At 34.5% G+C, this 14,167-nt stretch overlaps 2 protein-coding genes and 1 long non-coding RNA gene across 3 annotated transcripts in view; 2 read left to right on the forward strand and 1 right to left on the reverse strand.

Annotated features, from left to right (window-relative positions):
• The window catches only part of LOC126366756 (uncharacterized), a 159,149-nt gene that overhangs the window by 34,534 nt on the left and 110,448 nt on the right, over nt 1-14,167 (forward strand). The gene's annotated exons all lie outside the window — the stretch shown is intronic.
• Nucleotides 1,136-4,647, reverse strand: LOC126366819 (programmed cell death protein 10). Its single transcript, XM_050010085.1, has 5 exons — nt 4,432-4,647; nt 3,366-3,543; nt 3,029-3,161; nt 1,805-1,966; nt 1,136-1,357 (listed from the first exon to the last, which is right to left on the reverse strand). Exons 1-5 carry the CDS (start codon nt 4,501-4,503, stop codon nt 1,273-1,275), a joined length of 630 nt encoding a protein of 209 aa, XP_049866042.1. The 5' UTR covers nt 4,504-4,647; the 3' UTR covers nt 1,136-1,272.
• LOC126366858 (uncharacterized) lies at nt 5,741-8,165 on the forward strand. Its single transcript, XR_007566424.1, has 3 exons — nt 5,741-6,016; nt 6,096-6,600; nt 8,072-8,165. It is a non-coding gene; the product is annotated as an uncharacterized LOC126366858 (long non-coding RNA).

Consider the following 14,167-nt stretch of genomic DNA (forward strand, 5'->3'; position numbering starts at 1 on the left):
TTCAACTAGAAAATATAATCTCCATCCTCTGCTACACTCACCATCAGGTGAGATTCCGGGCAAATGCTTGCCTATCGTCCAGAAGAAATCTACTGCACAAATATTGACTTTAAAAAAACTCAATTACTACCTATGAAGAATGCAGATTTCTAACAGATTACTAACAGATAGATCTCAAAAACGACTTAAGACTTAGGTGTAATAATCTAGATAGATGTCGTAGATAGGAACTATGAAGCCAACATAAAGTATATCTGCTTTACGGGCAGACCAGTGCGCCTCGGGCCTTCTAATACTTTAATAAATTCCTTCACAAAAACATTCTATATCATGTTAACGGAATGTTATCATGTTAATGCTGTTGTCGTACACAAAAACGACTGCACATCTGGCAAAAACGATCGATGCGATTATGATTTATACGCTACTATACGTGTTCGACCATATCTATGTGTACTTACCTCATCTTGTTATTGTTATAATTGTTAATCTGTTACCTATGATAATCGAATCTGTAAGTGCACGGTAAAACTTTTTAAGGTTTTAAAGTTTGTGATGTACCCTGTGGACACACTAAAAAAAAATAAACATTATTTTCCAATAAGTAAAAACAATTGTTTTTAAAAATATATTTATTATCTCCTCAGGTGATATCTATGTAACAGAAATAATGTTCTAATTTAAGATAAGATAGTAAATTACAACAGGTGACTTCCCTAATTACTTTATGATAATAATGAATACTTCTGAATACCATTTACAATATTTCCCTTCTAAACAATGTACTTCACATAAAATTTAATTAATTACTAAACTAAATTTACATTATAATGGCCCCGATTCCTGCAGACATCTCTTAATTTTACTTTAAGTTATACCTGTCATTTTCTTATCCGCCGAAAAGGAAAGGGACGGATGATTGACAGCTCTTAATTTTAGGAAGAATGAGTAAATAAATGAATAACCCGGGCGAATTTTTAGACGGTTGTTTTAGATTTGTGCTTAAAATTGACGTGTGTTCCATAAATTTTATGCTTGTCGATTACCCGTCCCTTTCCTTTTCGGCGGATAAGAAAATGACAGATATAACCTAAAATAAAATTAGATGGTATTTACAGGAATTAGCACCATTAAATACTTAAAAATGTGTATTCTTTTATAGCAAACTTTACTTGGTAATTGGATATAACAGTTTGTTAATAATAAAGAATAATATGAAATCATATTAATGAATGATTTTAAGGTACCTATACATTGCCCCAGCTAGTTGTTTTATTCGGACTTGCTCTTCACAGTGTACAGGATCTGGTTAGTTTGGTGGATCAAGTATAGCGCGCTCACAAACACTGCATTTGCTCTGTAACAAAATATCCAAGTTCATTAATGCAATACAAGAACCCTTTGTTATCTATCATTAAATGTATAGAACAATGTTTAGTAACAAAATAATTCACATTTGCTGCAACTTGGTCCATTTTAAATTCGTAACATATCAAATATAATTAAATAAATATAAATATAGCACCAGTAGATATTTTAGTAGGGGTACTGCCACATTTACAAAGTAATAAATCTTATAAATAATTAAATGTCAATTGACAAGCTACCACAAATAATCTCTACAGACATAGGTAGAGCCACAAGGGGACTTGCCAGTCTTGGCTACACAGGATAGATATGGAGACATTAATAAATCATTCTATATAATATTAATGCTGTTTCGACCTTAGGTGTTATATTATGGCCAAAAGAAGAAACTTTGAGTCCCTGGACGGTCCCTTGTCCTCCAGTGACAGATACTTACTGTCCTTCCTTAAAATACTCTTTCAATGTGTTTGAAAACCTCTTTGAATATTTAACAAATTCCCTTTTCCTTTGCTCCAACACCTGTTTGCCTGGTCCTGGCGTGTAGGTAGACACTTCATTAACGGCATCCAGTAACTTCTTTATTGCTGAAGCTATTTCTCTGTAAAGTAAAAGAACAAAATACTGTAAAAAATGCTAAACCATTGTATTGGAATTGTTATTAGGCAGACAAATTACTAAATTGTATAACAATATTTTATATATTTTTTAAAGAATGTCTAGTGCTCTGTGTCGAAATTTTTATAGCAGCTTCTTTTCCCCGGTCGTGCAGGTTGTGAGAAACTGCAGTCAGTAGTCAGTAGTTTTAAGCTGATGAGACATTTGTTATGGAAAAAAATTACGATTCGAAATTAAAGTATAACTATGGTACCCACTAAACAAAGTTATTTTTGAATTCGATTTTGAATTGTAGGTATTAAACTTTTTTTCCTTTAAAAAATATTATATGTGAAGTATTTTAAAGAAAAAAATGTGCGACAAATCAAGCGTAGATATGTTTTTGCTTTGCTAATATACTTATTATAAGAATGCATGCATTGTTAACAAGCTAATAGAAGCTTGTTGTTTTCTATATTTGAATCATAGTATTGTTTTTATAATATATTTTTTCTTTTTTGTCATGTATGACATGCTGGGCTATCATGCACAATAAGGTAAAATTTTATACATACATACATACATAAACTCACGCCTATTTCCCACCGGGGTAAGCAGAGACTATAGAATTCCATTTGCTTCAATCCTGACACACTTCTCTTGCTTCCTCCATATTCATCAATCACAACAAAAATAAAATTATCACAGTCATTTTATTGATTTTGATGTATGTTGTTTTGTCAAAATACCATAATGTGTTTATCGATGAATACTAACATGCCACTATATTTTTATCAGATTCTCTAGACTTTTGATCTCCACACACACTTTTTAACTTTTAATGAGAAAAAATGAGCCTTGAAAATGTATTCAACATATATCAGTTTCTCGGCGTAGTAAACGTTTATCGTGACGGTAATTTAATCAAGCGTAAGTCGCATGTAGAGAAAATGACTTATTGAGTCGATCAATAGTTTTATCTATGTTAGAAAGGTGCATCTTAGAAAGAATAGGCTCTATTAAAAATAATAGCTTAAATAACAAGTTTTAAAAATTGTTGACTTACTTAATAGTTTCAAGGAAAGTTTTTCTGTCAGTGATTTCATCCGGAATGCGGCTCAGTATCTTCTTCAGTGCAGCAGACTTTTTATTAAGTTCTTGGAATGCTTCTTCAGACCTGTTCAACCTTAGATCAGCACCTAGAATACACATAACAACATTTAAAAATAGAAATACAATTTGAAATAATTTATCAAGTTTCATTATTGAGTTGATAAATAATCAACTCAAGGTTTATATTATGATTTATGCTAGGTACTTAATTAAGTAGCCACTATTAAGAAAATACAAAGTGTTTTAAATATAATATCATCTTGTTAAAAAAATATTACTGTATTCATTACATTCAGCATCAGTCAAAGTTCCTTGGAGACGAAGCAGACTTTCATTCATGTTGACCGGAATGTCAGCACGCCGCATAATACCAGCAACCAAATCATAGTTCAGTCCTGGCACAGCAGATTCTGCCTTTGTAAGTGCTGCTCGAAGGGTTTGTGATGCCCCTAAATCATACTTCTCTAACTGAAATCAATTTTTAAGTTACCATTATAATTTTGAATTTCCCTTGAATGAGTAACGCATTAAATAATATTACTTATATCCAGATTTTGTAGAATATCTATGCCAACATTGAAAAATTAAATTAAATGAAATTTTTATTCTCTAAAAAATCATTAAAGCCAGTAATGATTTTGGTAACTAATAGTAGTAACTTTTAAGTTATACCTGTCATTTTCTTACCCGCCAAAAAGGAAGGGGATAGGTTATCGACAGGGATAAAATTTATGGATTTAAATTTTAGGCAGAAATTTAAAAAGCTCTCCTAAAATGTTATAATGGCCCAAATTAACAGCACACGTCAAACGGGTTGCATATCAGAAAAATGCCTTCACTTAATTAATTTTCAAATTAATAGTTGTAAATCATCCATCCCTTTTCGGCATATAAGAAAATTAAGAGTATAACTGAAAGTAAAATTAGGAGGTGTCTGCAGGAATTGAGGCATTATCTTGCTTCATTTGTGCACATTAATAATAATAATCTACACTCGTTAAACAAAATTATTGATATATTTTTGTATAAGTTACGACAAATAGAATCAAATGTGGCAATATATACTCTCTGCAAATATCACTTATAATAACAAGAGTATAGAATTATTCAGCTATTTTAAGGTTATTTATTATTTTACAGAAATATTATCAAGTAACATTAATGCTGAAGACACGATTATGGTAATTATACAGGTATTATTAGATAATTGCATTTAGGACATTAGGAGGAAGAAATCAGTCCCATCGACAGCAATGACATTCGAACTTACCAAATGGAAAATAATAATAATACTTTAAACAATCAAGTATACATTTTAGGATGTAGAAGTGGCTTGTAATGTTTGTTGTAACTTACTTGAGTCAACACAGGACGTATGAGAACTGGTAAAACCAATGAAGTGACAGGCAGTTCATCGCCCATTGTCATTGTGGCAATTTATTAGATGATATCCCAGAAACAAAGAAATACGTCCTGCCAGAATACGTATCTTCCAAAACTTGTGTAAGTGTTACTAGAATTCACATTAATTTACTCGATTTCTCTAATCATAATCAATAATAGTCTGGCAGAAAACTATTAACGAAATCGACGAAATCACAAATTTAGCACAAACGTCAAAGTCAATTATTTTTTTTTAGGCTAGCAGCATTCTGCCCATCCATAACAAAAAACCAAAAAACAAATATTATTATGCAATAGGAGCCGCACTTTTAAAAATAATTTTCACGTAAATTACAAAAATAATGAAAGTAATTATGTTTCATAAGTCTATTTATTGCGATAGGACTTTTTATTAATAAAAAAATAATGTACAACTAAGCCAAACCCCTAATTTTTTTTTTTTTTGTTTTGTTTTTCCCCGAAGGGTAAGGCAAAGGGAACTATGCCCATACAGCCATGTCTGACGTATTTTTTTTCTTGATGATTAATGAAATGATGAAAGGTGATGATGATGAAACCTAAGCCCCCACCCTCGGAGTAGACTCCTACTACGAACCCCAAACGAATTAACTCAAAAGTCCGCATAAACTTTTGAGTTATGAAGCGGCTTCCCGGCACGAAGCGAAAATAGGCAGATACACTTTGTTTATTGAATACTCCAATATAATAACACTCGCGAATGTCTTCCGACTAACTTAATGCGATCATTAACCACAAAACACCACTTCGTATTAATTATTTAGATTACTCAATGAAGAAAGCAACTGTCCCGTTCCCGTTTCCCGCCGAAAAGCCCCAAACCCCTAAATTAACACTGTGTATAAAAAAAATTGAAGCGTTTTCTGAACATGCAATACTTGGTCCTTGATGCAAAATTAGGTATTACTTTATAATATTGCTGAACATTGTTGGTCAACGTTAAATACAAATACTGACACTGATTATTTTTTAAATATAATATAATAATATAAGTACTCTCTGTAAATTACAGTTAACTATCGCTTGCTCATTTAAGGATTTTACATACCTGTGTTATTTTACTATAGAATAGATGATTAAGAACGTCTTCTGATTAAAAAAAGAAGATATTTTATTTAAGGGTTGCCAATTTGTGAAGAATTCTCGAAAATACGGGAGATCTCAAGTTGATTCGGGAATGGCGTTATGCGTAGATTTTGACATCTCACTGCTATGGACGTTTATCGTATAAAAAAAAAGGTCTACCAGAATCTGATGGCATAAAAAAAGTAAAAAAAATATTGATTTTCCTATGGTAATATTAAACTGTCTCCTGTCATGTCTAAGTACATGTTTTGTCAATAATACTGAGATTTTCCAAAGATTCCTTGAAATTATTCTGAATTTCGTAAGAATATCGAAAAAACCACTTCGATCACAAGCAAGAAAGATTGTTTACATTGTTTATTGTAAAATTAGTGAAGAAGCAGTTGGAGATCAACCGCAATCTTCGATTTTAAAACGCGTCCAAAGTTGACCGGTAAGTAGGACTAACTAGTCTTAACACTTGAATATATTTTTCCTATATTATTAGTTATTAACCTGTGACCTATTTATAGGAGTTCCTAGCACTACCACACGACGAATAATTGCTGAAGGTAGACCGAATGGAAGTGTATTTAGTGCACCCGGTAAAAAGAAGAGAGGTGGAAAGAAAACAAATAACCTGGACAGTTTTGATTTGGAAATAGCATAATAATATAAAGTGATCTTTTCATAAATATTTTGTTTTTTTATATATACCTACCTACACTAGCTAGATTTTGCCCGCAGCTTCGCTAGCGACATCTATCGCTTCAAGCAACTGTTGGAATCTAGAGGTTGGATAAAAAATAGCATACCTATGTTCCATTCCATCTATCTCCATACAAAATCTCAAGTCGTTCCGTTGCTTAGTTTTGACGTGATGAGTGGATAAACAGACAAACTCACATTCAGGCGTTAGCGTTCACAAGACGACCGGGCGGACAATACTGGACACGACAGGGCAAAAAATAGAACGAAAGCAATACTGTATTGCATACAATAAGTACTTTATATAATGTCCATATTGTCCGTCAATAGGTGTGCGTCAAGCTAGCGGCCTCAAAAAAAAAATGGGCACGAAAAAATAATTTGACCATACCAAAAAATAGTACTCTTATTGAAAAAAATAGTACCTGTTGTAAAAAAATTAGTACCTTCACGGTTCTGGATTTATAGCCATGTTTTATTGCACTTGCTAGCTTGACGGTGAGCGAAATTTGGCGAGAGTTAACGACAAGGTCTTTCGCTTTGATTTAAACGCCAAAAAATAGTACCGAAATAGTACTTACCCCCTGCAAAATACCGAAATGAGTACTTCAACGGTTCCAAAGTTATAAAGGCAGTTCTTTGCTCCCGCTGGCTTGACGTTTTGAAAATACCTATTATCTAGGGAACGCTTGCATACTTCAGTTTGTAACTAATGTCAATAAACTCGTATGAAATAGTACTCCCTACCATCATAATTTGGACCTGATTCTCTTTGTAGAAATATGTCAAAAAGTCATTATAACCTATGTCATACATTTATCAAGACAGGTACAGTCGCGAACAAAATTATTACACATGCTCAAGAAGAATGTTGTCAGATTTTAGTATTTTTTCCCCATTTTTGGGTAAAAATTGGTGAAGTGCCAGGGTTGTCAGATGAAAGTAATATCATTGTTGAAACTCTTTGAGTTATTCTACAAATACTGCAAATTGTTTATTAACAAACACTTCGATCCGTAACAAATTGAACATGAAGGTATAAATTATAAAATAAAACAGCTGATTAAAAATGTATTATGATGTATTAAAATCACAGATTGTTTTCAATAAGAACTAGACCTATGCAGCCATTTTCTATTAAAATTATTGCATATGGGTGTATGCAATAGCAATTTTTTGTAATAGCAACACTCTGAAGTGCAAAGAAATGGTAGGGTAGACCTCCAAAATGGCAATACTGGCGATGGCAATACTTACGAATAAATTGTGAGGTTATGTAATTGTCTACGTGACTGTATCAACAACAAATGTATGGCATAGGTTATGATGATTTTTTAACATATTTCTAGAAAGAGAATCGGATCAAAATTATGATGGTAGGAAGTACTATTTCATACGAGTTTATTGAAATTAGTTACATACTGAAGTATGCAAGCGTTCCCTAGATAATAGGTATTTTCAAAACGTCAAGCCAGCGGGAGCAAAGAACTGCCTTTATAACTTTGGAACCGTTGAAGTACTCATTTCGGTATTTTGCAAGGGGTAAGTACTATTTCGGTACTATTTTTTGGCGTTTAAATCAAAGCGAAAGACCTTGTCGTTAACTCTCGCCAAATTTCGCTCACCGTCAAGCTAGCAAGTGCAATAAAACATGGCTATAAATCCAGAACCGTGATGGTACTAATTTTTTTACAACAGGTACTATTTTTTTCAATAAGAGTACTATTTTTTGGTATGGTCAAATTATTTTTTCGTGCCCATTTTTTTTTTGAGGCCGCTAGCTTGACGCACACGTCAATAGGTAAAAAATAAAAAGTATCAAGACGTTTTCATCCAATTACCCGAGTGTTGCTTACTATAGAAATTTTATTTCCCCATTTGCCATCAGATTCTGGTACACCTATATGTTCAATAACAATTTTTGACGTTGAGATATTTCTCAGTAATTTGGGTAATACGGCTTAGATCCAAAGACCTTGTATAGAATAGACGGAGCATATTTAAGACGAAAGAAAAACATAGGTTTTGTCTTTCGCACTCATGTGAGCCGTCATAAGTTAAAAAGAGATAAATATACTATCGTCGTAACGTCTTTTGTACTCGCGTGGCGGGTTTGTTATAGAAACGTACCTATAGTATATGTTTTTGTATCAGGACCACTAGTGCCGTTCCATGTCTTTATCGACATTATTATCGGCTAAATATTTCATGTTAGTCCAAGATCTAAAAAAATATACATTACAAATTGAATGATTAATTAAATACAGAAATAACGACCTAGTATCCATACCTGGGTAGGTAGAACCACAAGTAAATTAGTTAAAACGATACCTATTTGTTCCCTGATAGAAAGATACCTATGAAGAACCGTACGTTGCGTTGACAGATTCAGAACCACTTATTCAACGTAATTATCATGGACAAACTTGTTAAAGGTCAATTTATCATTTTTAAATCTATGTCATTTCGCAAGGTGTTATGGCCGAGGACGGTCCATCTAGTCCACATATACTATAGTATCATTTTAATACGACATTGCGGCCACCCTTTGGTTGCTATAAATCACATACCTACCCTTTTATAAAAATTAAATACACGTTTTTCATTGACTTGACCGGAAATCGAATCGGCTCTCGATACAAGAAGTAGACGACCTTCTAGTATATTTCGGGGATTATCTCAATGCGATTAAAGAATAAAAGCAAATACTTCTTTATAAGATTTTTATTCAATATAGTTAGAATACAATGACTACGAAGCACTTAACTATTCCGATTTTTGGTGATAAAAAAATTTTTCCTCATGTTCACTTTCTTTAGAAGTGTATAGTGTCGGCTCTGGTCGTCATAACTTTACCTGCAAGAATGGCACATATTAACGTGGAGCACACAAATACACAAGAATTACATGTTTACACATTGCACATAGAAGGAATAATCACAGGTACTTACAAAAATAGTTATTCATACTAATTATTTTGTGCAATAGAGAATATTTGTATTGTATTGAATTATTTTTTCCATGCTAATGTAGAATACAAAAACGAAGTAGCTGCAAATTCATCTACAAACTTATAACTAAACTTAAACTCACCTTATGTGAGATATGTGAGTGAATATTGTTGGTACTGCATCTCTATATAATATTTTTGTTTGGTATCCTGCTCGATAGAAAGCAAGATACATCGAAATGTAATTAGCACAGGCTTAAATAAGGAGAAGGCGTCCTTCAGAAGAGAGAATCATCAGTCAATTTCATGGTCTGAATCCAATTGTTTCTTAATTTCTGGTTCCGTAAATTAGGATATTTAGAAAATCTGGAAAATACAATATATTTATGTAATCTTCATACAAATCGGAAACAGGTCGAAAAATAAATTAAACGAGAATAGAATAACACAACATGTAGATGTTACATTAAAACATAATATTATGTTATCGACATCAAAGGACAACACTACTTATAATAATTTGGGTACATGATCTGTCAAAGCTGATTAACGTAAAATGTGAAATCAATTATTTGTACAAATGTGACGGCTTTGCTGAAAATATGCATCTGCATCGTGTTTAAGGCTCAATAAACTTTACAAAAACCAGACCAGGTAATGTATTTCTTGCACACAAACATGTATTATGTGGTCGATAACTTACCCATGGTGAGACATTATTTGATCGTTCTCCATTATAACACCCATTCTATTCTCACAACCAATAGCTACGCAAGCCATGGTTCATAATGAATAACTATTTCACAGATTTTTTTTTATATAAAATGTTAAAATAACGTCCCAAAACACCAAAAAACTAACGGCAGGTTTGGTATCCAGCTGGCTACCACAACATCTCAAAACGGGAAACACTGACGTTCTAGACAGCGGTGTTTGTCTATGTTTGTTTCTTTTTTCACAGAGATTGTTGCCATAGGGCAGAAAGAGAGCTGTGATAGTTTGATCGTCACTCTAAAATATTATCCGTCTATTCTATACAAGGTCTTTGCTTAGGGCTTTTCGGCGGGAAACGGGAACGGGACAGTTGCTTTCTTCATTGAGTAATCTAAATAATTAATACGAAGTGGTGTTTTGTGGTTAATGATCGCATTAAGTTAGTCGGAAGACATTCGCAAGTGTTATTATTTTGGAGTATTCAAGGAACAAAGTGTATCTGCCTATTTTCGCTTCGTGCCGGGAAGCCGCTTCATAACTCAAAAGTTTATGCGGACTTTTGAGTTAATTCGTTTGGGGTTCGGAGTAGGAGTCTACTCCGAGGGTGGGGGCTTAGGTTTCATCATCATCATTCATCACCTTTCATCATTTCATTAATCATCAAGAAAAAAAAATACGTAAGACATGGCTGTATGGGCATAGTTCCCTTTGCCTTACCCTTCGGGGAAAACCAAAACAAAAAAAAAAAAAAAAAAGGTCTTTGCTTAGATCATTGGGAATTTTGACAAATTGACATTGGCAAACCCTATCTCGTAAAGCGCGGGAAACTTCCAAAATTGGCGGTCGTGTTTTTTAGTGAAAATTTAATTTAATTGATTTCGTGTGGGTTCAGTGGAGTATTTCTGTATTATTTTATCTGTTAATTCATATTTATATATATTCTTCTAAAATACTTGCTGCTGTGTAGTGGTAAGTGAGTTTTTCTTTTTACTATGGGGGTTGATCCCCCCGACGACCCCGGTGGCGGCCGGGATCGTCATCGTGTCCCTCATGTAGGGATGGAAGTTATTGTTGACGATACTTCGTCAATGGATACGGAGGACGGGTGCTCCTCTCAAGTCAGAAAACGTGTAAGACCCTTGAGAAAGATTTGCAAACATTGCAACAAAAAGCGCAAAAGTAAAAATAGTAAAAACGTTTCGGGTGTAGACAAGTGCAATTGCAATTCTGACGAAGACAATTCTCTTTTATCAACAATACCTGATCCTCCATCTCCACCACCAACAGTCACAGTAACTAATCAGCAAACCCAGCAGCAACAGCAAGTTGGTAGGAAATATGTTTCTTCCGACCTAGCACCCTATGTGGTGCACATTCAAAAGGAGCAGTCTACTCCTGACGATCCTGTTTCACTGCATCCCATTCAGTTTGGTAGCGTTCTAAAGAAAAATATGATTAAAAACATAGTGAACGGTAGCTTGAAACGGATCGGCAGAAATAGACTATCCATGGCCTTTTCCACATATTCTGATGCTAACGCCTTTATTGAAAATCCTTGCCTTGCCAGCCATAGTTTGAGAGCTTTCATTCCAACCTTTATTATCACACGGATGGGTGTTGTCAGGGGTGTCCCTGCTGATTGGCCTGAGGATGAGATTTTGGATAATGTGAATGTCCCCATTGGTTGTGGGAAAGTTCTTAAAGCTAGGAGAATTAAAAGTAAAAAAATTATAAATGGGTCTCCAGAATTTACTAACACTGAAACAGTTGTTTTAACTTTCGATGGACAAGTACTACCAAAACGTGTGTTTATGTGCTATACTCCATTGACTGTCGACTTGTACATTTATCCAACCATTCAATGTTACAGCTGCTGCCGTTTTGGTCATACAAAGGCTCAATGCCGCTCCAAGCCTCGCTGTTATAAATGCGGGCAAGGTCACACTGCCGAATCTTGTTCAGTAGAACAAGAGGATGGATCATGTTGTCTTTGTTCTGGTTATCATTTTGCCACTAGTAAGGCTTGTCCTGAATTTTCCCGACAAAAAAATATCAAAGTGTCAATGGCTCAAAACTGCATCTCATATTTAGAGGCTTCCAAATTACACCCCGTTGTCTCCAAATCTTTTGCTGACGTTCTTAGAACTTCGCAACATAAACAATCTCAAGATGAGGCTGCTAACCCAGCAGCTCGATTGTCCCCATCTTCCAGCTCATATAAAAAAACAGTTTTCCTTAAGCCTCGTGCTCCTCCTACGCCTTCGGCTGGGTATGACCGGGCTGCACATGCATCTCTAATAAAAGATTATGATATACCTCTATCTTCACCAAATGGTTCTGCTCTGAAAAATGATAACTCAGAAAATGATAAATCAAACCAACCCATAGCGAAATTAATTTTGTCTCTTATTGAGCTTTTGTTTAAATCCAGTTTAATTCCCACCAATTCTATACCGTCTCACGTTGCCCAACTAATTGAAAACACTGTGTCTATCAATCCCAATAATGGATCAGGTACTCCTACAGTGGAATTGTAGAAGTGCTGCTGATAAAAAACCTGAAATAATATTTTTAATTAATAAATATAATCCTTCAATAGTCTGTCTCTCAGAGACATGGCTTTTGCCTGAATATTCTTTTAGAATATCAGGTTTTAATATTCTTAGGAAGGACAGAGCTAGTGATGCGCATGGTGGTGTTGCCATCCTTATCAATAGTTCTGTTCCTTACAAACAAATATCTCTTCCTCCTGTAAATAATGGTGTTGAAGCCATTGCTATCTCTGTAAATAATGTGTGTATAGTTTCTGTATATATTGCTCATCCTACTTTAGCTTTGTATAGTGATCTCACTAATATATTAAAATGTATACCAAGCCCTTTTTTAGTACTAGGTGATTTTAATGGCCAGCACCCGGCATGGGGAGGTTCATCTAGACATATTTTTTATGGAGAAGAAATGTTGCGAATTTTAAATTCTCTCAATCTCTGTATTTTAAATGATGGTACTCCTACTCGGCGTACTGGCCCTGACGAGGGTCCTAGTGCTCCAGACCTCTCTATATGCACGCCTAATCTTGCTTCTATTCTTTCGTGGTCAGTTCACCCTTCTACTTGTGGAAGTGACCATCATCCCATAACTATTAAGTTTCCTTCGTTACATCCAATGATAGCTCCGAAACCTACTCCCCGTATGAAATATAGATTACCTAGTGATTGGTCTGCATTTAGTCAGCAAGTTGACAGTAAAGTTTCAAACCTCCCTTCTGTCTGTATGGGTAATGAGGTGGCTTGCTCTGAGGCTCTTGTCAAAGTCATGATTGAGGTTGCAGATGCTTTATTCCCAATTAAAGTGGGCGGCTCCAGAAAAATCCCCTGTCCACCTTGGTGGGACAACGAGTGCACAGAGGCTATAAAAAGAAGGAGGGAAGCAGAAAGGGTTTATTCCTGTTTAATGACATCTGTGAACTATGAGCTTTACTGTCAAGTGGCACGGGATACTCGTAAATTTTTGAAAAAGAAGAAGTTTGAGGGATGGAGAAGATTCTGTAATAATATTTGTCCAGATGTTAATGTTTCTGTTGTTTGGCAAAGCGTTAGGAGATTCAGGATGGGTGTTAATCCACCATCTAGAGGCTCTTTATCTTCAGAGCTAGCTGAACAATTCCTAGATAATCTAGCTCCTTCTTCAGTTCCTGAGTTACAAATTCAGTGCTTGCCAACTTCAATTTCTAATAATTTATCAGGATTAAATTCACCTTTTTCCATGTCTGAAATTAAAGGCATTTTAACAAGTTTAATTGACACGTCACCCGGTCAAGATGGTATACCCTATTCTTTTTTCTGTAACAGCAGTGATAACACTTTAAATTACTTCTTAAATATTATAAATTCTATTATGTTGTCTGGCAACATTCCTCTCTCATGGAGGTCCCAGTTAGTAATACCTATCTTAAAACCAAAGAAACCTCCTTCTGACGCTTCTTCTTACCGACCTGTTGTTTTATCTTCTGTACTGGCCAAATTGGCAGAACATTTAGTCAAAAATAGGCTAGAATGGTATTTAGAAAGCAATAGATTGCTCTCTGAAAGTCAGTTCGGCTTCAGAAAGGGCAGAAGTACTTCTGATAGTTTGAGTCTGTTTATGACTGACATTAGACTGGCATTTTCAAAAAATGAAGCCATCCTCTCTGCTTTTTTAGACATTAAAGGTGCCTATGATAATGTTGTTATT

This window comes from Pectinophora gossypiella, chromosome 1, assembly GCF_024362695.1.
Source record: "Pectinophora gossypiella chromosome 1, ilPecGoss1.1, whole genome shotgun sequence".
Lineage (NCBI taxonomy): Eukaryota > Metazoa > Arthropoda > Insecta > Lepidoptera > Gelechiidae > Pectinophora > Pectinophora gossypiella.

Coding starts and splice junctions, on each gene's coding strand:
- LOC126366819 (XM_050010085.1), bottom strand. CDS start 4,503: ATGACAATGGGCGATGAACTGCCTGTCACTTCATTGGTTTTACCAGTT. Junction 3,162..3,365: donor AACTTTGACTGATGCTGAAT/GTAATGAATACA, acceptor TGTGTATTCTAG/GTGCTGATCTAAGGTTGAAC. Junction 1,358..1,804: donor GAGTATTTTAAGGAAGGACA/GTAAGTATCTGT, acceptor ATTTTGTTACAG/AGCAAATGCAGTGTTTGTGA.